Source organism: Hirundo rustica, chromosome 8 (assembly GCF_015227805.2).
Source record: "Hirundo rustica isolate bHirRus1 chromosome 8, bHirRus1.pri.v3, whole genome shotgun sequence".
Taxonomy (NCBI): domain Eukaryota; kingdom Metazoa; phylum Chordata; class Aves; order Passeriformes; family Hirundinidae; genus Hirundo; species Hirundo rustica.
The window spans coordinates 2,901,228-2,924,910 of NC_053457.1; the positions used below are offsets into that span (position 1 = coordinate 2,901,228).

The 23,683-nt window shown below is 45.0% G+C and overlaps 1 protein-coding gene across 1 annotated transcript in view; it reads right to left on the minus strand.

Moving 5' to 3' along the window:
- The window catches only part of MCU (mitochondrial calcium uniporter), a 76,434-nt gene extending 57,237 nt beyond the window's left edge, over positions 1 to 19,197 (minus strand). Inside the window, exon 1 of the mRNA XM_040071234.1 lies at positions 19,072 to 19,197. Coding sequence (XP_039927168.1) covers positions 19,072 to 19,197 — 126 coding nt within the window. The remainder of the gene's footprint in view (positions 1 to 19,071) is intronic.
- Between the last annotated feature and the right edge of the window lie 4,486 nt (positions 19,198 to 23,683).

Genomic DNA, 23,683 nt, shown 5'->3' on the forward strand with positions numbered 1-23,683 from the left:
AAAGAGGAAAGACAAATTCAACCAAGAATGTACATCTTGCCAAACTGGCTCTGGCTGATGTGTGAGATATACCAACAAAACAGTCTCACCATGGAGAATGCAACTGCGCCTGGGCTAAAGATAGAGGGAGGAAAGGAGAAGTCAGTCGTAAACTAGGAAAGCTGAATTTATTTGCCATTATGTTATTTTTCATTGAAAAAATTGCAGACTGTCATCATCTGTCAGGTCAAACACAAGGAAGGTGAATAGCTTGATTGGTAAAACACAGGCTGCTGTAACCCAAGATGTTTTTCTGTCCAGCAAACACTCCTAGCTAGGAAAATCTCCCAATTACTTTCTCCTACTGGGCTGCCTGAATTGAAAAAATAAATGTGGTGTTTTGACAGTGCTTCAGAAGAGCAGATCATCAGCTCCTTTCAGTGTTCAGAAGCTTAACAGCCATCTAAGGCACTGTTACAGCCTGAAGAGAGACAATTATGATGATAATTCCCTTGAATCTGTCTAAATGCCTACAAAAAGAACACTTTAAATAAAAGCTTTCACTTGGGCAAATATCCAGCCAGTTCCCAAGCAAGACAGAGCTCTAAAAAACAATTCCATGATGAATGTGAATTCTTAGACTTAAGAATTTTCCTATACACTTAAAATCCCTCATACAAAAAGCCAGATGCCTATGATGAAATGAACTGGTTTCCATATCAACCTCATTCAGAAATGCCACAACAACTTCCCTTATTAGAAGATAATGAAAAACCTATGAACTCTCATCTCAACCATAATAATTCATACTGCCTTTTCTATTACTACTCAAAAATATATCAGTCATTGCTAAACTTAAACAAATGCAGGTTAATGCTGTTTTTTCAACAAATCCCATCTGTTTTCTCCCGAATTATTTTTCAGTCACGCTTCCCAATTAACAGGTGGATACATCCAGTGTAGTCAAAACCCTTTTGGATTTAGGTGCAATTTTTCAAGTTATTCTCCAACCACATTCTCAGCTCACACCTTAGATGGAACTTTAAGAACAGGTACTTTCTTTTTCCCTTTTACAAGTTATGCAAAGTGCACCAGAAGTTCCTTGCCAAGAACAGACACTGAAACTTGAATCATTGCTGATAATCAACACCTCTTAACACATTCCCAAGAGCTGAAATCTTTACTACTCAAGACTTCCAGGTTTTTATTTTCATGCCGGTAGATAAAAAGGGTGAAGTTCAGGATGATAAAACAGCGAAGACAGGAACAAAAAAATGCCAGGAGAGGACAAGTAACACAGGGGTGGGAGGGAATTAGTGAACCTCATTGGCCAGGTAGGAGTTTAATAATGTATGAAAAGAACAGCATTTCCCAATGTCAAAATGCAATTACCTGGGACTAGAAGTACCCAGCCCCAGAACTCAGGCACTTCAAGAAAAATAAAGATTCACAAGGCCTTAAGCAACCTGATCTGGCACTGAATCCAGCCATGCTCTAAAAAAGTGGAAGCTGCCAAGCTGCAAGGATTCCCTCCAACAAAAAACTACCCTGTTGTTTTGGTTTGAAAATATAGGTATCTGCTAGGGAGAGGTGGGCCTCTCTAGGAATGGGGAATTCCAATCCCTTCCCTCTGTGTTATTATGATTTGGAAGATTAAAAAAAATAAAAACAACTTTTCAGTCAGAGCTATGGGGAAAGGAGTAACAGTCCTTTATTATTAACTATAACAGGACAGACAAACAACAACAGCAGTAATAATAATAGTAGTAAACAGAACTAAGAACTCCGAGGGGCTTTGTCTCACAAGTCCTGGGCAGTCTGATCTCTTGGGACCCCAAGAGCACCAAGCCAAAGCAGTAGAAACTCCGGGGCTGATGGCTGGAAACGGCGGGTTGTCCCGGCAGGCAGGGAGGTGTCCCGGCAGGCAAAGTGAGCAGTGCTGAAAGAAGCCACGGTGGCTGGACGGGGCTGACCCAAATCCAGCAGGGCAGGCAAAGAGCTCTGAGCTCCCGGGCGCTCCAACAGACAATAGAATTCCCAGGACCAGACTCCTCCGTTAACCGTGGACTCCTCACACAGCCAGCAGTCGCCCGACCGTCCTCCCCGGAAAACTGGGAGCAGGGAAGACCACCACCCTCAGCTCTCAGAAGCCCTTCCCTCCCTGCTAAATTTAAGTGATCTGCTTCTTTTGTATGGGTCAAGCACACTTTAAGCATCAGTATTTAGTCTCCTAGCAATTTATGGAGGGAAAAATTCCACAGGAAAACTCAACCCCCAACATCAGTCACACCCAACAACTGTTCAGGTTTACTGCTGATTAACGGTCATAAGGAAAACTTGAAAAATTTGACCTTCTTCCTGCTTCAACACTGACTAAGCCATGATAAGGATAAATCAAAATATCTTAACTTCCTTCAAGATTATCTAATTCTTCAATCTAAAAGTTGCCAGTGGAAAAACCCAGATGGGTGTACTCAGACACCAACATAATGCCAACCAAATCACCACCACCACCCAGACCTGAACACGACTTTTAACCTATCAGATGTAATTAGTTTACCATTTCTTTGCCCATCAAAAGATTATTAACCCCAGCTGAAAGCCCTAACTGGATGCAATTTCAGCTAAGAAACCACCCATGGTAACTTTTCAAACCACACTACCACCCACTGGTACTTGGATTTATCCCAGCCCCTTTTAAACTTTGAATCATATGCCTGTGAATTTGAGTTTTCATTCCCACTAATTCTCACATGGTCACACCGCCACCAAAACCATTCAGGTGCTGTGCCTCATACTCAGACACACCTTCCACACTCTGCTTGGCAAAAGAAGGAAAAGGAAACCTATTCCATGAGCCCATTTGGAAGAGGGAATATCTCCCCATCTAATTAAATCACCAATATGCACCTGCAGTAACACCCAGCTCCCAGGGGTCACTCAGGCAGTAAACCCTGGACTTCTGCTGGCATTACCTAGAAACTTGAAAGAAATACACACATATTTATCTTCCAAAGAGTAGTTTTACCAGTTTTAGTGTTGTTGAAACAGGCAACTTGGCTATTCCTTCAACAACAGGGAGGGCTCCTCAGTAGTTCTTGTTCAGGTGATAAAAGCCGTATGTTAATTCATAAACTCTTCCTATAAAAAATTAACATTTAGTGTAAGACAAGCTCATAGAGGACCTGTATTTTCATACTTTTGCTGATAAATATTCCTGCCGCAGCAGCCCTACTCGTGGTAGGTAAATACTTTAGGGCCCCACACAGACTGGCATGGAAAAAACAAGATACATGTAACTTCAGGTTTAGTCAACTTGACTTTCGTCATGAGAAAAGCAACTTGACATTTTTAAGAAAGCCTTACACAAAACATCTACTAGTGACAATTGTTTAGACTTCTGTCTCTAAGAAAAGCCAGATAATCCTGCCCACATGATTTCCTTGAAAAACTGACAGCAGAATTTCAATACTAACCTCTTTGTTAGCTTGAAAACCAATAATAAAACTGACTTTGTTTACAAATAGGAGGAATTTTTTTATCATCATATCCAGCACCCTATCACACACAATCCAAGCAGCAGACAAATAAATATTTGTGTGCCTTCACCTTTATTTACTTAATCCAATCACTTGGATATTAAAAAGGCAAAAAACTTTAAAAATTCTTTACCCCTTGCCCTACCAATATAAAAGGCTCATTCTGATCTAAGTACACACATAACCAAGACACCAAGCTGATGTACACCTTCCCAATCTTTTCTCCTGAATTGAGACATTTTTCATGGAGTTATTACTGAAGTATAAACAAGAGTAAGAATCACGGAAAACATCCCTGACATAGTTTTCAACTTTGTTATGTACTCTCTTTGCAGTGTGGGGAAAGGCTGGAGAAGAAAACAAAGCTTGTAAGGCAAAAACCTCACTTCACCCAGGTCTATCCTGCTGCTAAGTGGTACATTCTCTCTCTACAAAAAGTTTAATTCCCCCAGTTACTGAGCGTTCGTGACACACATCCCAAACTCTGGCCCAACATGTGAATATGGGAAGACTTGAAATGCCAGACAATTACGACACAACACATTACGTAACTTGGAAGGCCAATTCCAGCAGAACCCCAAAGGCTCTCGCAGCCTTTTTATACTCCCAATGCTCACCTGGGCCCCAGTGCAGCTGCTCCTCATTAGGCTGCTCCACATCCCCCTAACTGGCACAAAGCCTCTCCAGTCCCCAAGGTCAGGTGGGAATCATCCTTTCAAACCCACCAGGGTGGGGCTGTCATCCACTGTCCAGCTGGTTCTGACCTGGGCACTGAGCAAAGCTGCTGAGGGGACACGAAAATCCGCTGTTTGCAGGGCAATTATGCTCCCCCCAATAATTATTTTTAAAACCAAGTCCCTTGATACAGACTAGGAGAGCAGGAGAGCTGGGGCTGTTCAGCCCGGAGAAGAAAAAGCTCCAGGGAAATCTGGAGTTCCTTCAAGTGCCTTAAAAGGGGGTTATAAAAATGAGGGAGTTGTCTATCTACAACTGCATAGAGTAGGAGGACAAGGGGGAATGGTTTCAAACTGACAGAGGAGAGATTTAAATGGGATATTAAGAAGAATTGTTAACCTGTGAAGGTGGTGAGGCCCTGGTACAGGTTGTTTAGAGAAGCTGGGGCTGCCCCATCCCTGGAAGTGTCCAATGCCGGTTTTGATGGGGCTTGGAGCAACCTGGGCTAGTAGACTTAAATGGGGATAGACTTTGGACTTTCTCCCTGCCCATAAATAGGAATGGACTGGGATGGGTTTTAGGGTCCCTTCCAACCCAGACCATTCTGGGATCCTGTGACAGCAAAGCCGTTAATTGGTTTTACCTCTTTCCTAACATTTGTGGATTTTTGCCTTAAAACATCAAAACTTGGTAAATAAATGTTTTCTAGACAGCACACGGAGAAAATGCCCAGCTAAAACTGCACTGGTAGGAGAGGAACACAATATCAGAAGAGCCATAAACTGCCCTCCTTGGAGGTGCTGGAAAAGAGGGATAGCTTCCCCAGCCAGTAAGCAGCTCTGCCCTTCAAGCTGCCTGCTCCTTCCTCAAGCACACACGGATTGCTTCCTTTTCTGCAGCAGCAACCACTCTGGCATAGCTCCCTCACATACAAATCAAGCTCTAACCCTGGTGCTCCAAAGCACAGCCCCAAGTGCAGATTTGAGACCACAGAGACACTTCCTAAAGCTCAGGAATGCAATGTCCTTATTTTTTATGGCCATGCTGAAGAAGTGGAATTTTTATGGCTGGTATTATCAGTTGAAGGAAAACTGCTCCTAAAACACAGTTGTATATTAAGCGTTATGTATCTATACAGAATAAATCTAACACTAATTACATTTTTTTCCTCCATTTAGTGGCATTAAATCACAATCCATTCCTCCTTATCCCCAGGAAGCCACATAAGCTGCATTAAGACACCCAGTTCCCAACCAGCCCATCTGTTTGCAGGATCCTGGAGTCAGCGATGCTCACCAGCTAAACTTCCTTCTTCACAGCTCACACCTGCAACAGGAACTACTCTGCAATCCCAAAGACAGTTTCCAAATGGGAGCAAATAGCAAGTTTAATGTCAGAGGCCAAAAGTCCTCCAAGAGGCCCAAACTGCCCTTTTCTTTGGAAGGGACTCACAATCACCACCCAAAGGGCAGCGATTCTTAGAAACTAAATATTTACTCACAAAAAAACTGAAAGAATCCCCACAGCTGCCTCAGCCTTCCCTGAAAAGCTCTTCTGCATCCAGACAAGGAAGGATTCATAAAGGCAAATCATCTACTTGCATAGGAACTGCAAAAATTCCTTCCTCTGAGGCCTCTCTGCCAGTGGAAACTATGGAGTTACCCCAGGGCCACCCTGGAGCTCCTGCTTCCCAATCTGACTCCTGAAGAACAACCAGCTGCTCCTTCTGCACGTCTTTACTGACAGAGGGACATGAAAACACCAGTTTTTGCCATATTCCAACCCAAACATTAACTTTCCCCACAGCAAACAGATATAAATCAGAGCATTCTACAACCGCAACCACGAAAATGGTGAGGTTGTATATAGTCCAGTGTTTTCAGTTTTGTGATGGATGCTGGGCAAAGCAGCTCTTTGCCAAAAAACACATTTGAGGAAACCTAGAGAAGGCAAAAAAAAAGCATTTGGGTGGCCCTAAAACTCAAAAAATACAAGTAAATTTCCTCTCTCTCAACTGTGAAATAATCAGCAAAATGTAAAACAACTCTGAATTTAGAAAACTACAAGAAAGATGGAAATATTTTGATGCTGAAGCTCTGCTCAGTTCACTGCCTGGGATTTGTTAGCAGTATCCATTTAAATCTGTACTCTGGCAGATTACTGTCTCACTGACAGTAATTCCAGATTATTTTCCTAAACCAGGATAATCCTAACACAAGCACAGTAAAGAGAAGATGTTTGTCTGGAAATCTGCTACCTTCAAAGCTGCCTTTTAAAAATCAGTTGCAACCTATTCTGAGTGAAAACTGCATCCAGAAATCACTCCTCCTAAAACCTCTCAGTGGGAGTTGTAGGGATTAAGAGTGGAAGCAACAATTTGGTCCAAATATTATCATCAGTCAAAGGTCTGAAGGAGATGATTCAACCAACTATGCTCTAAAACATGGTTGTTTACTTTTTGCTATTTCACTTACATTCCCTTACATTTTTTTGCTACCTATTGATCAAAAAATCAATCTGTAGAAATGTAAAACCATGCAGAGAGGGATTAATGGCTCGTGCTGGGTGAAGCAGATGTTTTACACCTCTAAATGTTCTGCTTGGGTTTCTGCCCTAGAAACTAAACTTGGTGGAAGATGGAAGAAAAGGGAGAGGACAGGGAGAAAGTTATTTACCACTGGAGGCTCAGGAGTGCTAAATCACATAATACTAATCTTGACAGCCACTGGTACTTAGCCCTGCTAAGAAAAAGAAAGAAACAAGCAGCTTCAGCAGTGAAGGGGCACACATTTTATTCAGCTTTATTATTCTAAATCCTACCTGAATATTACTTAAAAGTAAATTTTCTATAAAGGAAATCATTACTTTTCTATAAAGGAAATACTTTACGAACACCTGCTTGACAAAAAGCAGATGATTTGCACTCTCACGGGAGGCCATCCTGAAGGCCAACATTCCAATCTCCTCTCTCCTGGACACAAGGAGTAATATCCTGTGTTCAACCTCTGAGCTTCACAGTGCCGCACTAATTACCGAGGAGAGGGAAAAGAAAATTAATGTCTGGTCAGAGCTCTAGGTAGAAATGAAGCAAGTGTCTAGTCAGAGCCTGGTTATTCTTCTCCTGTCAGATTATCTGCCTGGAAAATCCACATCACAACTGAAGCTGCAAACAGCAGTTACAACTGTTAAAAGTTAAGACTTTTTATTAAAGTTGTTCTCCTTCAGTCTTTTGTGAAAAAGTGAAATTAATAGCCTCAAAATGACTTGGTAGTCTTTTTCTCCCACAAAGGATGAGGGGAAAAAAAAACCCTATTGCAAGATAAAAGCCTTGGCACAGGGAAAAACTATGTTTATCATTATGGGTACGTTATCAAACAAGGAGAGGGAAATAACCTTGCAGCAACAGCATTAGAAAGACCAACGGATGAGCAAGAACAGAATCTCTGCACCAAAATCCCCAGAATATAAATCAGAAATACAGAAGTCACTGAAGTGTTTTCATGTGCCTTCAAATTCCTGTACTTATTACAATAACAGTGATGGATGGCAAAGTGGAATATGAACAGGTGACAACAGCTCAAGTGCACGCTATTTTTGATGTACTTTCTTCCCACCCCCACTGTTTTTGATTGTCTACCTGCAGCTGCCCTTTCCTTTGGTTTAGGGAAATAACCACCTTCCCAGGGAGTCACTGGGATTTATTCACACAGATCAGCAAGTTATGGAGTTGATTTTGACTATCACACAACTTGAACTTCATCAACTGATTTCAAAACCAGGAAGTTATTATATTTTAAATGTCTTTTCAACTGGGGTAATGCTCTTCATTACAAGGAAATAGGTAGATATTTTTCACAGCAAGAGCTGGAAGGGTTTTGTGCTCAGGTAATAAGCAATAAATCAGAATTTCTCTACCAAGAAGCTGTATGGATTTCTCTCATGTTTATGTACAAGCTCTTAAAGCATCTCAAACAGCCAAGAGTGGAAGCTGAGGGACTCAGCAAAATACCAGAGCAGTAGGAGGAAGATACAATAACGGCAGCAACAAAAAAATATGTCTTTTCTTCTATTTTTTACTGTTATATTTCTTCAGAAACCAGACTGACGTAGATCTGGCCATGGGAAAAACCTCTCATAAGTCCGTGATCACCAGGACTGAAAATTAGTATTAAGGTTCAAGCAGCACAGAGATGAAATCAGAGCTGGAAAACTGCAGCTATAAACACAACCCATAAAATTCAAGATTAAGGATTAAGTAAGTTTCATGCATATTACTGCCAGTGGTCAGCCAAGCTGTTTTCTAGCAGCTCAGTTATTTACAGCTATTAAATAACTATATTAAAGCATTCCACAGAATGCTTTTTCCAAGGCAAATCATGGCCAAAATAACACACATTTTAAACTACCCCGTGCTCAGAAAGGGCAAAAAAGGGAAATACACTTGAGAACTAAATTAGCCTAACCTAAAAACAACTCTTGGGATGCTAGTTGGTATGATAAAAATGGAAAGCATGTCAATAGAAGGCTGAAAGCTTTACTATTATTTTTTATTATTATTTAGAAAAAGCTTGGAGGAGGCAGGAGCTGAAGCACATTAAAAGAAATTAATAGAAAACAGTCAAGAGGCGGGGTTTGGGGGGAGTTGTTCAGTGGAAAGGAGGTAAGGACTGGCTTAACTTTTTGGCCAAGGAAATTTAGAAAACATGGACTTGACACCCAGCCAGTGGGATCTCCATGTCCTCTATGGGACGGCATGGCTAGGGCAGGAATTCAGCTTTCTACAAGTGCCTGCAGGCCACATATTTCCACATTCCCAAGGCTGTAAGGAAGCTTGGAAATGTTTATGAGTCAGAATCCTGCCTGGAGCATCACGACCTCCTGAAGGAGGCAAGCAGAGCTCTCACAGTGCCATCAAACCAATGCACTGGCTACTGCGGATGTGCAGGGAATGGGAAGATATTCCTGTGATCCACCTGTCACACCACAATGTGCATTCCATCCAAGTGGAAATCCACACAAATTATGTAAATACTGTCCTGAAAACTGCTGTGGTACTTTGAGAATGTAATTCCAAGAACAAACAGCCCTCTCTGGTGCACTCTATTATATAACAATGTCAGGCTAATCATAGCAATTCAGCTTTATGAGTGCTGTGAAGTGTCCTAAATGGGAGTAAAAACAGGAGTTACAGTGCTAAGGGTGAGTCAGTTACACACCTACCCTTGACAAAAGGATAAATGAAGAAATTACATCTGACTGACCACAACAAACAATTCCTCAGGAACACAGAGTGCCTTCTTTAAATCCCAAAAGCCACAATGCCCTAGGCATAGGTGTTCATGTCTCTTTCTTTCCACAGAAACTGGAATAATTCCAGCCTTGAGGAGTACAACTAGATCAAACTGGAGTCTAATTATTGTTCAAAAAAAGCCCAAATATCTCTTCTGAGCCACCAGGAGCAGTTTTCTACTTCCATGAAGAAGTAGGTCATTAAAGCAGCAGCTCCACCAAACTCCCCGCCCCAGACCCAGACCCCGTGTGCTCCACACAAACTGGAGCTGTGTGTTACCAATGTGCTTGCAGTGGAAGAGGGGAGGGCATCCTACAGAAGATGCAATGTGTGTATCACTGATGGCAAATGGAAAAAAAAAAAAAACAAAAACAAACCACAATTCAGCACAAGCAAAGGAGCTGTTGTGTGGAGAAAAACTGAATGGTGTGCAGGGACAGTCACCAGAAGCAACCCACCTTTGGGGAAAGATAAAAAGCCCCATCATTTGTTAAAAATGTTATTTACAGAACAATTCAATGCTCTTCTCAAAATCCTGACCTCCTTGCCAGCTCAAAATCCCCTATCTGTGTGGTATCGTATCCTGCCCTGCTCAATAATAAGCTCAATAATTAGGTACTTTGTGAAACTGTTTATTTAAAATTACTCTCTCAGCACTAAATGCCAAAAGGAAAGATGGAAATGGTCACTCCCACACACGAGTGAGTGGCTGATTCAAAAGCGGCATTTGTTTTCCATGAGAACATACGTGAATCTGAGTCACGGTCTTTGTCTTAGGACAAAATTATCCTTAAAATAAAAATCATCTTAGCACCCTTCAACTTTGTGGTCAGAGAAATCTGTAGCTTTTTGGCTTCAGACCAAAGTTCTGTTCTGGACCATCAGCTTCTTGTTACTTAGCAATCAGACTCACATCACCCAGCCAAGCAAGGAGGAACACTTGCAGCTGTTTCCCTCCCTTTCAACACCATGGTCTCCAGGTTCAAAAACCACAACAATCCTCCTGTACGACGCAGGGCACTGACCACAGCCTGAACAAAAGCCAAACTCAAAAGTTTTCTAGGGAGTTCTTGAAAAACAAGGACAGCTCATCTTGAGCTTCTCAGCTTGTAACGGTTTTAATTTCAACAACCAGGCAGAAACACTAATTAATGTAGTGGTTCCATGTTTATTAAATTTTGGTCTTAGTACTCACTCTTTTTCTGTGGGAAAGAGGCTAGGAGAAAAGCAAAGCAGGCTTAACCTTAAAAATGAATAGTTTTATTAACACACACTAAAAAAACAGAAAAAGAAAGTTGGGGGAAAAAAGTAAAACAAAAGAGAATGAAAATCTAAAAACACTCTTCACTCTTCCTTCCCCTTACAAACTGTTAACTTTTCTACAAAACAACATAAAGAGACAAAACTTGTAATTTTCAGTCAGTTCAACTATTTGAAAATAGTCTTTCATCAATTCTTTAGAAGAGTCTCTCCTAGAGTAATGGTTCCCACTGACAACCGAGAACAGTTCTCGTGTGGGTTTTCAGCTGTCACAAAAACAGCTGCACAGGGAAACCTGCCTTTGTGACCCCTCCCTTTAGCAGTTTCCCAAGCTGCTTATGGGTCATGGGTCTTAGACTTTTGCATATTGGGGTGTCACCTTTTAAAGATGAATAACTCCAAAAGCAAAGGTTTCTTCATCTCAAGGTACAGAGATATCTTCTCACTTCTTCACTGGTGCAGAGGGCTTCTCATCTCTATCTCTGTTCAAGCATCTTATAGGATATTACTTAGTCCATCACAAACACATTTGCTCAAATCCACACACAAATCAAAACAATAATCTCCCCAAATGCATATCCTTCCCATGATTTAAAGGAATGATCTAAATATAGAGTTCATTTCCATAGCTCAAGTAAGAATAGAGCAACCAACTCTTCAACACTCTGTCCCAATAGTCTTTTCACTCTTGCTCTACTGACTTCATGCCATTTCTGCTTTATGTTCACTCTGTCCTTTTCTCTCTCAGAGAAGGGCCAAGCCATGGAAGCTTCATGTTGCCAGGAAAGGGTTAAATCTGCCCACAGTCTCTTCTCTCCTGTGGTAGCTGGTGGTATTAGATGTTCAAGGCCGTGCTGGTGAGGGAGGAAGAACTCACACAGAAACATCAGAGATCAGAGCACCCGAGCAGTCCAGAATTACAAAAATACCAGGCAGGATCATAAATGCCTTCTCAGCCCACCTCTCAGTGTAAATCAGGGTGGCCTCAGCCTAAATGGTGCCCATGGCTCTTATCAGAGGCCCGGCAGAGATCCCTCCCTGCTCCAGGGAAGTTTAGAGAAAGTAGTTGTTGTAAAGCAGCAACCTCTCCTTCCCCCGCCACCCGGGAGCCGATGGAATCCGGCCAGGTCTCAGGCCAGCTCCCTGCAAAACAGGGGAGCGGCAGGCCTAGCTCGATGTTACCTGTCCCTCTCTGGCCAAAGGAAAGAATGAAAAAGATCCACCTACAGGAAATCAAGGGGTTTATATGGTACTTCCCAAAGTCGCAGCCAACAATTTTCAGTGGTCAAAACAGATGCCAATATTCCAACTAACCCTCTGATCGGTCCCTGTCCTTTTTAAAGCAATTCCCAAGTCCTGACCCAGAGAATCATTCTACATTCTTCTATAACTAAAAAACTAAACTGTACTAACCCATGACACATCTTGAGAAGAGAAAAATTTTTAATATATTCCCTTAACTCAGAAGGGAGTATCTGGAGCTGGTTTCATTACTAGCAATATACACTGCTCATGAAGCAACTCCTCTCTTAACAGAGACAGTGGATTTGGTTCCCTTGAATCCCTTACACCAAAATCCAAGGGAAGGATCCCACTCTCCACTTCAGTACAACAACCCCAAACTCGGAACAAACCACACAGCGCTGTACAAGTGCAATTATCCAATCTACTCAATATTTAGACAATGCAATTTCTGTTGTCACTGCCTAAGAACAAGTCCCTGGATAACAGAAATAGCCTTGTAGCAAGCAGGAGGCTCCCACGGGAGCCTGTTGGGCTGCAGACAGCCTCATGAATCACAAACATGCCAGGCTCCACCACCCGACCAAACCTTCAACTTACCCTCTCTCCCTCTGCAGGAAGCCAAGAGGATTTCCCAAGTCACATGATAAATCAGGGCATTTTTCATTCCAAAAAAGGAATCACATTTTTCTCCCCCTGAGAAATCTCTGCAGTTCTTCAGTTCACTGTTATTTCGGGGAGAAAGTAACTTTTGCTGCCAGCTTCCTCTCTCACCTTCCCCCATCCCCCCCAAGAATCTTTGTGATGTTTGGGACAGGCTTCCAATTAATTTAAATGACTAAATTAAAATTAAATTTAAAAGGTTGTTGCTGCCCTGCATATTCATGGTGTGTGAGTTTTGTCTAGAAGCAGAAAACACGAGCAGGATGTGGGATATCAAATTATTCTTAGAGGCAAGCAGGAGTAATGACAGAACAGTATTCATGCAGGAAAAAATGTATAGAAAAATCATCATCCAGACCTCAGATATTTCTTTTCAACACACAAGTTGAAGAAAAAAAAAAAATCCCACATCACTCCTGTGCTATTTTGGGCAGCCCATTTTCTCTTAATATCTTCATTTGTCAGAGTAGTACTTGAAACTGTCACTTTTGGAGTTGCTTTGCCAGGCAGAAAACCCATTCTCACTTAAGTCCAAACACCTAAGAAAAATTAGGAGGCTAAATTATGAGGAAGTATTTTTAAAGAATGGTTGAAGTGGAATGAATAACTATTTCCTCTTACAATAATCTGTCACAACTGATTTCCTTCCTACTCTGATTACATCTCACAACCTGTACCCCAGCTAGCAAACATCCTTTTGCTGTTCCTTCTACAGGTTTCAGATGTGAATCCAAAAGAGCTCAGCATCATCAGGAATCAGTTTGGGCAGAAGAAAACAAGGGCTTAAGACAAGACTGACAGTCACACAGAGCTGTTTTTTTATGGTGGCTGCTCCCTTGTAGCTCCTTCACAAGCTACATATCTGAGTGAAATTTGAGTTTTAATTATTCCAACAGGCAGCGTCAGAGATTGAGAGCTTCCACATTGCATGGCAGTTCTTTCCTCCTGGGGAAGCCAACAAAAGCAAATTCCTGAAATGAGCTCTACATTTCCTAATTCCTTAAGAGCTGCCAAGAATGCAGAAAAAGATAGTGGACATGCTCTGTGTTTTACATGAGACAAAAGCCATACCCCACAGGCTTGTCCTGCTGGAAACTAATTCCACATCCCACTCAAGTGCTACATATTTTCATCCTCATTAAGATGACATCTCATTTTGATGACCAATTGAAACCCTAATAAGAGGGAGAAAACCCTCTGCTGAATCTTTAATAGCAAAAGCACAAGTCATTTCATTTTCAGCATTGAATACTCAAGGACAAAATAGCTCTTAAAGCCTGACTACTGTAGTTTGCACTGGGAAAGTGAAAATATGATGAAATCCCTACCAGCAATATCACAGGTGCTCTCTCACCCCAAGAGCAGTTCAGAAATAAGAAGTATGCTCCCGTGATGAGCACAGAGAACACAGCTTCATCTAGTTTCAACAAATTTCTATTTTTTCTACTACAGTTCCTCATCCTACCAGAAACCACAGAACTAGAAAGCAGCAGTTGGGATTTTAGGAAGAGCAGCTGACCACCAACTGACACTGCAATAAATGAATAATTATTAAAAAAAAAAAAAAAAGGTCACTCCAATCTAAAACAATATCTACATTTCCACAGACCTACATCAGAAGAATAATTTAAATTGCATATTTGAGTCAGCTCAATGCTATTTTTTATAGAATGGCAAACTGGTGACTCATTGCACAAATCAGAAATTAAGTCATAAAAGTTATGTTTCACCCTCCAGACTGGGTAGAGCCTAACCTAACAGAAAGTTTCCTCCTTAAGATGAGTCTTAAAACAGCTTTAGAAAACAAACAACTTTTTTTCTTCTTCTCTTTCCAAGATTTGGCTCTGGTCAGGAGAGCTATACCCCTCCTGAACACAGCTGAGAAACACTCTCTTTGTGGAAAAAGAACTGCCCTGAAATTTTTATATTAGTGACAGCATCAACTTGATCATGACTGCAGCTTCCTTTCCCATCAAGGACCCTAGATTCAAAGTCTTTTTTTTTCCCATGGGCTAAATAATAAATTAAAAGCAGTAACCTCATCAAATAACTGTCAAAAAAAACTCTAAACCAACATCTAGTCCTCGTATTGCGCTCCTCTTTCACACAGAGAGAGCCCTGAAAGTGTGTTCTCTGATTTTAGCCACTTTCATACATCCAAATATATTTGCTGATCATCTGCTTTGAAGCTTTAGTTAACAAGTCTGCTAGCTTCCATCTTCGGCAAAAGCACACCGCACAGGCTTCCAAGCCTCACCCTCCCTGCAGCCACCCCCTGCCACTGCCGGAGCTCTGGAAATGCCAAGCTTCACCTGACAATTTGTTTCAAGAGCTGGGCAACAATGGGTCAATAAACTGCAGTTTTTGTGACAGCGAGGGCTTGAGGTGGTCCTCCTTGAGGCAGGAAATTATGACCACACTATTGAGCTACAGCTTCTCTGGAAGTCAATGGTACACAGGAGAAAAGCCCACTAAATACACATTGTATCCACACTAAATAAAGGGCAGCCGCAGCAGGACTCCCCTGCATCCTCCTGTTGAGGTTTACCTCATCTCCTGCACAGGGCAAGATCTTTGCAGGATACTCTCTATCCTCAAACCGGGGCCATCTGCACCAAAATCTTACCTGGCTTGGAGGATGGAGCAGCACAGGTAACCCCAGTCCTCATCTGAAACAGGAAGAAAAGCCCGCAGGTTGTCCAACACCAACTCAAAATCTGGCCACAGCTCAGTTGGGTTCAGTTTTTCCTATTCAGGCGTAGAAGAAGGCACTAGGAGTCAATATTCCTAATTTGCCCAGGATAAACTACCACAGGAATGGCACACACAGCCAAGTCCTTGATTTGCTATAGGTATTTTTGCACCAGCTAACTACAGTCCAATCCAACATAACCCCCGGCTGCAGGCACCAGGAATTGAAGTAACAGGAGTCTCTAATCTTTGCAGAGGAAAGCCATGAGGATTAGGCATTCTACACATAAAAGCCGAGTGCTTTATTTAAGTATTTTGTCTACCTCCACATCATTGAAAACCATTTATAGCTTGCTTCCTTGTGAAGTTTTTCCAAGTCTGCTTCCCAGCCCCATTACACCTTAGCCCTTGGGAAGCTGACCCTCAACCTCCACAGCACCCAGAACAAGCAGGAGACAGGAAGGGCCTTTCCTTTTTCCATTAGGAAGTTTCCCCTAAGGAGTAGCCCTACTTTAATTCTCTCTCCACGCACCTCAGAGGGCAAGTTGTCCAACAGGATGTGTGGCCTTCCACACATTCCCCTTCACATTACAACTCCCCAGCCTACTCCAGCACCTCCTCCACTGCAAACACATTTGGGAACTCTCCCCTCTCCACCCACACGTGTGTGGAGCCAAACAGGGAGAGTGGAAAGAGATGTAGCCTCTGATACTTCTGCTCCAAGTTCATTTATCCAGTTCTGTCACACTCTTGCAATGCTACAGATGCCCAAGCCCCACTTGCTCCATGGCTAGGCCTCCTCACCCTGCCCAGCCATCCTGAAATGTACAATACCACCACGCTCAGAGAGGAAATCTACAAATATCAGTAAAAACTTTCTTCTTCTTGCTTACCCCTAACTCCAAGATCAATGAATGAATTCCAGTTTCTTGCATCCCCCTCCCCAGATCTCTCACCCCTTGTGATCCTGTTAGGGACAGAACGCAAAGACTCGTGGTCTTCTCCCTAAGGGATTGTTCCTGTGGAAACATCTCCACGCTGAGCCCACTGAGCTTTCCCAACTCCCTCAGGTTTCAGAACTCTCAAGCAGCGCTTCAATCATCCCTATGCTCCCCAGTATTAAAGTACTCACAACTGTTCCTTCATAATCCAAGTATTTGTTCACAAGTAGAGACCTCCTCACTCTCTCTCCCATTTAGTGTCATTGAAACCTCCTGCTTTGTTACTTCACCCATCTGGAGGAGTTTTTTGTTTTACAGCACAGTCCTCTCACAGTAATCTGGTCTACTGGTGCAGTTTCTTCCAGCATTATTTATATTGCTTTTCAAAGAACACATCCATAAGACCATTTAGCATTTCCACCCTGTTTCAAAGAAAGCCCGTATAATTTATCATCTCTGTGAGAAACTAGCCACCCTGAGAAGTATCCAAGTAGAATTGATGGTACTAAAAACAGCACTGCACAGACACACGTGGTGTAATCACTCTATTAATTACACCCACATTATACAAACTCTTCCTACATCTTCCCTAATATAATATATGGTCTCAGGAAGCTTGTACATCCCAGTCCTACCACAGAGTAGGATCAATTCTTTATCAGCCACAACCAATTGATGTGAGCCTAACCTTCCCAACCACCTCTGATGGCAAAGACTGAAGAGCCTTCCCAGGAACTATTTCAGCATTTCACTGCTCTTATTATCAGTAAAGATTGCCAGCACCTAACCAAACAGTTCTGCTCACACTGTGAGCCCATTACTTCTCCCCGACACCGATTTATCTAGTTTTCTGCTTCCTCTTTGCAGCAACACCTCCTTTCAATTTCCTCTTTATTATGAAGAGCTCCAGTTCCTTTAATTTCTCCTTGGAGATCATTTATTCCAGGATTCAGGCGCTCTCTGGTCTCTGCTCTCTCTCAGTGGTCTGCACAGTTTCTCAAGTGCAGTGTGAGAGAAAGGATAACTGTCTCTGCTGCGAGGGGATAAACAGGCACATTGCAGATGCTGCCAAAAGGAACTGACAGGATCCTGGATCCCGAGCTGCCTGCACCCAATATCTTGGTTCTCAGGGATTCAACCAAACCAAGCTGCACACAACCTCCCTGTTGAAAAAACTCCAAAAACTAATGACTGCAGCACCACAGCCAGGCTACCAAAAATCAAATAGTGCAGCCCAACTAAAGCCAGGAGGGCTTTGCAATCATCAGTCCCCAGGACAGGAGCAAAATCCTCCTCCTTCCCCAAGATCCTGAAGGAGATAGCTCTGACAGTAGGATCTCAACATACCCACACCTCAGTCATGTCTGCTTGGTATCGTGGGCAAACATGAGAGATTTACGGTTTTTAAAATTTTTTTTTATCGTTTTCTCACACATTTACTGCTACACTTAGCCCAAGGAGTGAAACCAAGCACGAATCTGTGTCTGTTAAATCAATCGCAAAGGTCAATTTAAATTTAGAGAAATACAAATTATTAGGCCACACCGCTAAAGGAGACAGCTCAAATATTAATTACGGATGCTGGAAAGGCCATTCCACACCTGAGCAGGTGCCGGGATTAACCCTGCAGTCAACACTTCACACGTGGGAACGACCGCGCTGCCAATGCGGGAGTGCCGGGACGGAAACACTCAATATCGACAGAACCTCCGGCATCCCCTCGCTGCCAAAACACACCGACAGGGGCGAGGAACGAGCGGCACAAAGACACCAGGCGCCAACAACTCTTTCAACAGCACCCGAGAGACCACAGCGATGTATCCGCTGCTCCAGTGGAGCTCGGATCCCGGTCCGGCACCTGATTAATCCACAATTTGGGTGGCTCCACGTAGTTCCGCGATTACTTGTTTGGAACAAAACAAGGGAGCGACAGGTGCACACCACCGACAGAAACTCTTTTAGAGACAGCAATAAAATAGATTGTGGCAAAAGCCAGAGGAATATCCCACGGTTACACACTGTTCCCTCAGTTTAAAAGGGAAAAAAAAAAAAGGGAAAAACCCTACCGGTATTTTTAGCAAGTGTTTCGAGCTCCAAGACGCAACCTGCTGCCTTTACAAATTTTTTTCTGCCCTGAGACACATAGGAAGCTGCGTACTGCAAGTCCCCTCTTTTCCTGGCAAAGAAATCAAGGAAAATGGAGCGAAGAGAACCCAACTAGCTTTGCCGCCCTCCCTCTCCCAGCCGCCGCACCGACCGGGATTCGGGAAGCCCCCCGAGCGCCCCTCCCTTGGCTGACCTTGAGGGGGGGCGGGAAGAGAAGGGAAGAACAACGCCACTCGGGGAAGGGACGCTGCGCTGCCCGCTCGGGTCGGGGTCCGTGCCGCCGCTCCCGCTCCCGGCGGGGGCTCCGCGCCCCCCGCGCCCCCCAGCGGCCCCCAGCGCCACCTGGCGGCCGCGCCCCGCCGCACCGCGACCCCCGCCCCGGGAGCGTGGCCCCGGAACGCCGGGCAGCATCGGCAGCACCGCTCGCTCCCGGGGCGGCACGGGGCGGGCCGGCCGCGAGCTGCCACTGCCGGAACGCGACCGGGAGAACTCCGCTGTCGCCGCCCGCCGCCGCTCTCAAGTTTCAGCCGGCGACGACGCTAAGAATAAACGCGCAGCTGGCGGAGCCGTGGAGCCGGGATCCGCCGCGAAAGCGCCGTGCAGCAGCCGCGGTGCCGGGGCCGCGGCGCCCCTCGCCGGCACCGCGCCCGCCTTCTGAAGGGCACACGACTGCCCCCTCACTCACCGTCCGGTGTCGCTGCTGCTGGCGGCGCCGGCCCAGCGCCGGGAAGCGGCCGGCGACGGCGGTGAGCGCGGCGGGGCGGCGGCCGCAGAGGAGGAGCGGCAGCGCTCTGCCCGGGGTGGCCGCCATCGCGCCGCTGGAGCCGCCCCACGCTGCGGCGGCGGCGGTGCTGCTGCCGCCCGGGCGGGGCGGGGGGGCGGGCACGCGGGAAGAGGCAGGGCGGGTCCAGCCGGCGCCGCTGGCCAATCGTGACGCCCCTCGCCCACCCCGGGGCAGCCACACCCAATCGACGACGAGCGGGTGGGCGGCCCGGCAGGCGATTGGCCGGTGGGCGGGGCTGCGCGCCGTTCCGAGGGCCGGGAAACTCCTCGCCGGGGGTGCCGTGGGGCGGGGCCAGAAGGGAGCGGGGCCAAGGCTGGGCGGGGCTGGGAGTGGCAAGAGGGGGCGCGGGGGGGAACCCCTAAGGGGGAACAGCCAGGGACGGGATGCCGATAGATGGGGAACGCCGGGAAAGGGGTGCAGGGAGGTGGGATGCACTAGGGAGATGGGGAGCACTGGGGAGGGAGATCACCAGGGAGAGGCTGCAGGAAAATGGGGTGCAGCAATGATACCACCGTGGCCCTGGGTATGCAGCGTGGGAGTGGCACAGGGATTTGGGGCGCTAGATCAGACTGGCACCCCAACCAACAGCGGTCTTAATGAAGGTAAGAAAAGTATGTGATCAAAAAAAAATCTAGATAGATAGATATAGATATAGATATATAGCTATAGCTATAGCTATAGATATAGATATAGATAGATATTTATTGCAGACATAGTGGGCTGGGCTGCCAGTAGAGACCCTTACAGCACCTGGGCTAAATAAGCAATTTGCGCTCAGCTTTCTCTTGAAAGATGATCTACCTACATTACCTTACTTAAAAAAGACTTCTTCCTCTGGCCTGGGAGTTACTAGAACACCAATGGTAGCCCTTTCTTAATTTCTGTTATTTACCCCTCTGTGTTTCTAAAAATACGGAGAAGAGCAGGACCAAGTCATGGGATGACACAGATGTGCTTCAGCATCACCCACACCATCACAACACTCCTTTTTCCATCCCCACCTCCCTCCAGTGCTGCCTTTCATAAGTCCTGATGGGTTGTTCTAAGCTTTTCTCCAAGCAATGTCATTTTGGAGTTTGTCCCTGAGAAATCCTCCACCGCAATTCTCATTCCTGGCTGGGTTTCTCCTGCAGGGATGAGCTTTCCCTTTTTCTTTTTGCTGCTTAGGAAAACATGGTTGATGCCTCCACTGTGTCCTTCTAGAAGGATTTACCCACTGTCTTTCCAACTTCATACATTTAGCATTTCAATGATTATTTGCATTTTCTTGGAAAATCAAGGAGACAAATTGCAGCAGCAGCTGTTCTTGAGCTTCTTTGCTCAGACCAGATAGAGCCTTTGCTTGATCCCTGCTTGTTGTATTTCCCTCTCCTGTCATGTTGAAAACGATAGCAAAAGCAAAAATGCTTCAAAACAAGGATTTCGAGTAGCAAAGCCCTCAGTGATGACTCCACAGTGGAAGATGTTCCCACGCACATCTTGACAAAGGAGTCACCTCATGGACTGCAGCCAGGGTTTCTTCCTCTGCGACATCAACCGCTCCCTGGGACAACTCCCTGCATCCCAGCACACTGGGATTAAAAGCCTAAAAATGGCAAAACTGTGGTCAATGCAGCCTGGATGCACTGGAACAAAAATATTAGAAAGGCAGGAAAAGGGGAGGAAGGAAGCCCCAGGATGGGGAAGGTCCTTCTGAGGCAGAGCTACCTCTTCTCACCATGAACTACCCACCCCTACACTTCTTTTTGCTTGGGTGAGCACAGACACGTTTAGGATCAGCCTGTGCTGCCCTTTTCATGGGGTTTCCTACAGCGATTGGTGCCAGCAGCTCTGAGGCAGGACAGGGCAAGCAGACCCTGCCCCAGCTCTCTCCTATTCCCTACTCCTCCAGCCATTCATATGGCTAAACAATTTATTTAACCATAAATAAATATCGAAATACTCGTAAATATTTAGATATTTATTTATCATTAAAGAGGAGCTGGGAATGACTGAAAGTCAATTTTTTGGCAGAGTTTATACATTTCCAGGGAATATTTTACAGAGGTGGGGGAAGATGGGCTTATGAGCAAAGGCCGAGGGCAGCAGAAAGGCAAAAAAATCATTAGCAAACCTGTGCTGAGTATCTAGGCACTCATTATAAAGCACAAAATAGGAATTAAATGTGAGCCGTGAGATCAATACCCCAGGCAATTAAACGAGCCAGCAGGAAACAGCTCCCCAAGGTGCAGGGAGAGAGAGGGGTGAGGATACTGGCACCAAAATGAAACCCTGTCATTTTAGCTCAAAGAGCTCCTGGTAGAAGCATCTTCCACTCTTGGAAAACCTAAATAAAAGAATGTATTTAACAAGGCTTTCTCCTGGTGCTTATAATTACAGCTGGTTGAATATTGGAAAGCTGCTCCTGAGAAGAATTGCTGGAGAAAAGCACACCAGCGTTTGCAATTAGTAGTATTGCAGTGGGAAAGGCTGAAGTGGAAAACTCAAGCTTCAAACCCTCATCAACCATCCTGACACTGCTGAGAGAGGCATGGATTGTTCCCTCCTGCAAGTAAAACACTGATACAGGCGAAAGTGAGTGTGTGATAAGCCATAGGCAAAGCCATCACTTTGGAAAACCTGCTCATGCCCCAAAGTGCTTGGATTAAATAAACCAGCTAGGAAGGAAAAAAAAAGAAATGATCTTTTAGTCCATAGATTCATCACGCAAGACCTCCATGGGTCTTGATTTGAAAAACAGGTTATTTGCTAGGGAGGGGCAGGGCCTCTCTAGGAATGGGGAAATTTCAATCCCCTCCCTCCAAGTTACTATAATTTAGAAAATTAAAGGGGCTTTTCAGGCAGAGCTATGGGGAAAGGAATAACAGTTCTTTACTAGTAAGTATAACAGTATAACAAGGCAAACAAACAACAACAACTACACCATTAATAATAAACAGAACCAAGAACCTTGAGGGGCTTTGTTTCACAAAGCCCGGGGCAGTCTGATTCCTTGGGATTCTGAGACCACCAAACTGGAATGGTGGAAACTCCCAGGCTGGTAGCTGGAACAGCAGGATGTCCCGGCAGGCAGAGGGATGCAGGGCTACAGCACAGCAAATAGAGCAGCCGCAACAGCTGGACTGGCCCAACTCCAGCAGGGCAAGCGAAGGAGCTCAGAATTCCTGGGCATATGAGTAGATGATGGTAGATTTCCCAGGACTGGACTTTCTGTTGACAGTGGACTTCTCCCGCAGCAAGCAGCAGCCTGGCCATCCTCTCCGATGCTGAGAGCAAGAACCCCCAGCTCCCCCAGCCATGTCCTTTTCCTACCCCAAAACTCGTGTGATCTTCCCCCTCCCGATTTTCGACTTTCGCCACCTCCTTTGTGTTGGTCAAGCACCCTCTAAGCATCAGTACTTAGGCTCTTAGCAACTTATGGGAAAAAATTATATAAGAAATAAAAAAGGAACAAACCTAACCACCAACACCCTTTTATTTAAATTTAGGATTAGCCAATTTTACTCCTACAGATGTCCAGGGCTGTAATGCAGCAGAATCAGGCATGTGGAGATTGATGGAAAATCCTGCAGGTGCGTCAGGCATGGGTGGATGAGGAAGTTCAGGAGGATCCCAGATTCAAGTGCATTTTATCTCCTTTTATTTAGAAGAAAGGTTGGTGCTTCCAGGTTACTGCAGATAAAACAGCACAGCCCTGTAATGGGGGGCAGAGTCTACTTGTCAATAAAGGAATGGTGTTCGCTACCTTCTACAAGCTGAGCGCTGCCCAGCTTCTCATGGAGAAATAGGATAGGAGGGGAAAATTCCTGTGGATTGGGCAGGATGGTGATCCCTGCCTCATCACAACTCAGATCTGAGCTACCCAAATATGCCAGTGTTCGCTGGTTGCTTCTCCCACCCCTTTTTGGGATCTGGAGATGGCCAGACCTCAGCCCCACAGAGACCTCTCTAACTTCTGTGACCCCCTTAAGCCTCTCCAAAAGGTTCATCCTAAAAATCCCCGCAGTGTTCCTGCTGTGGGAGGGCAGTGTCAGGATCCAGCAGCCTCTTGGATTCCTCAAGAGCGATCGCTGTCTATTTATGCCTCTGGAAAATGTTTGTTAATGGGGGGTGCATTAAAGCCTGAGGAGAGCCAGCCTACGAGGCATCTGGACACAACTAAAATTAAAATACCTAAAATTAGCATCGTCAGCAGTGAATCCTCCCTCTGATCTAGATGCCGAGGTGCACATGACCCAGACGTGCCCTTCTCACTTCCCCTTCCCGCTGCCATCCCATTCCTAGGCCACTGGGCATGGCTGCTGCCACACCTACCCAAGACTCTGGAGAAGGAAAGAATTCCTCCCTCTAATGGTACGGAGGCCCTGGCACAGGGTGCCCAGAGAAGCTGTGGCTGCCCCTGAGTCCCTAAAAGTATCCAAGGCCACGCTGGACAGGGCTTGGAGCAGCCTGGGATAGTGGAAGGTGGCCCTGTCCACATAAGAACAAGATGATCTTTAAGATCCCTTTCAAC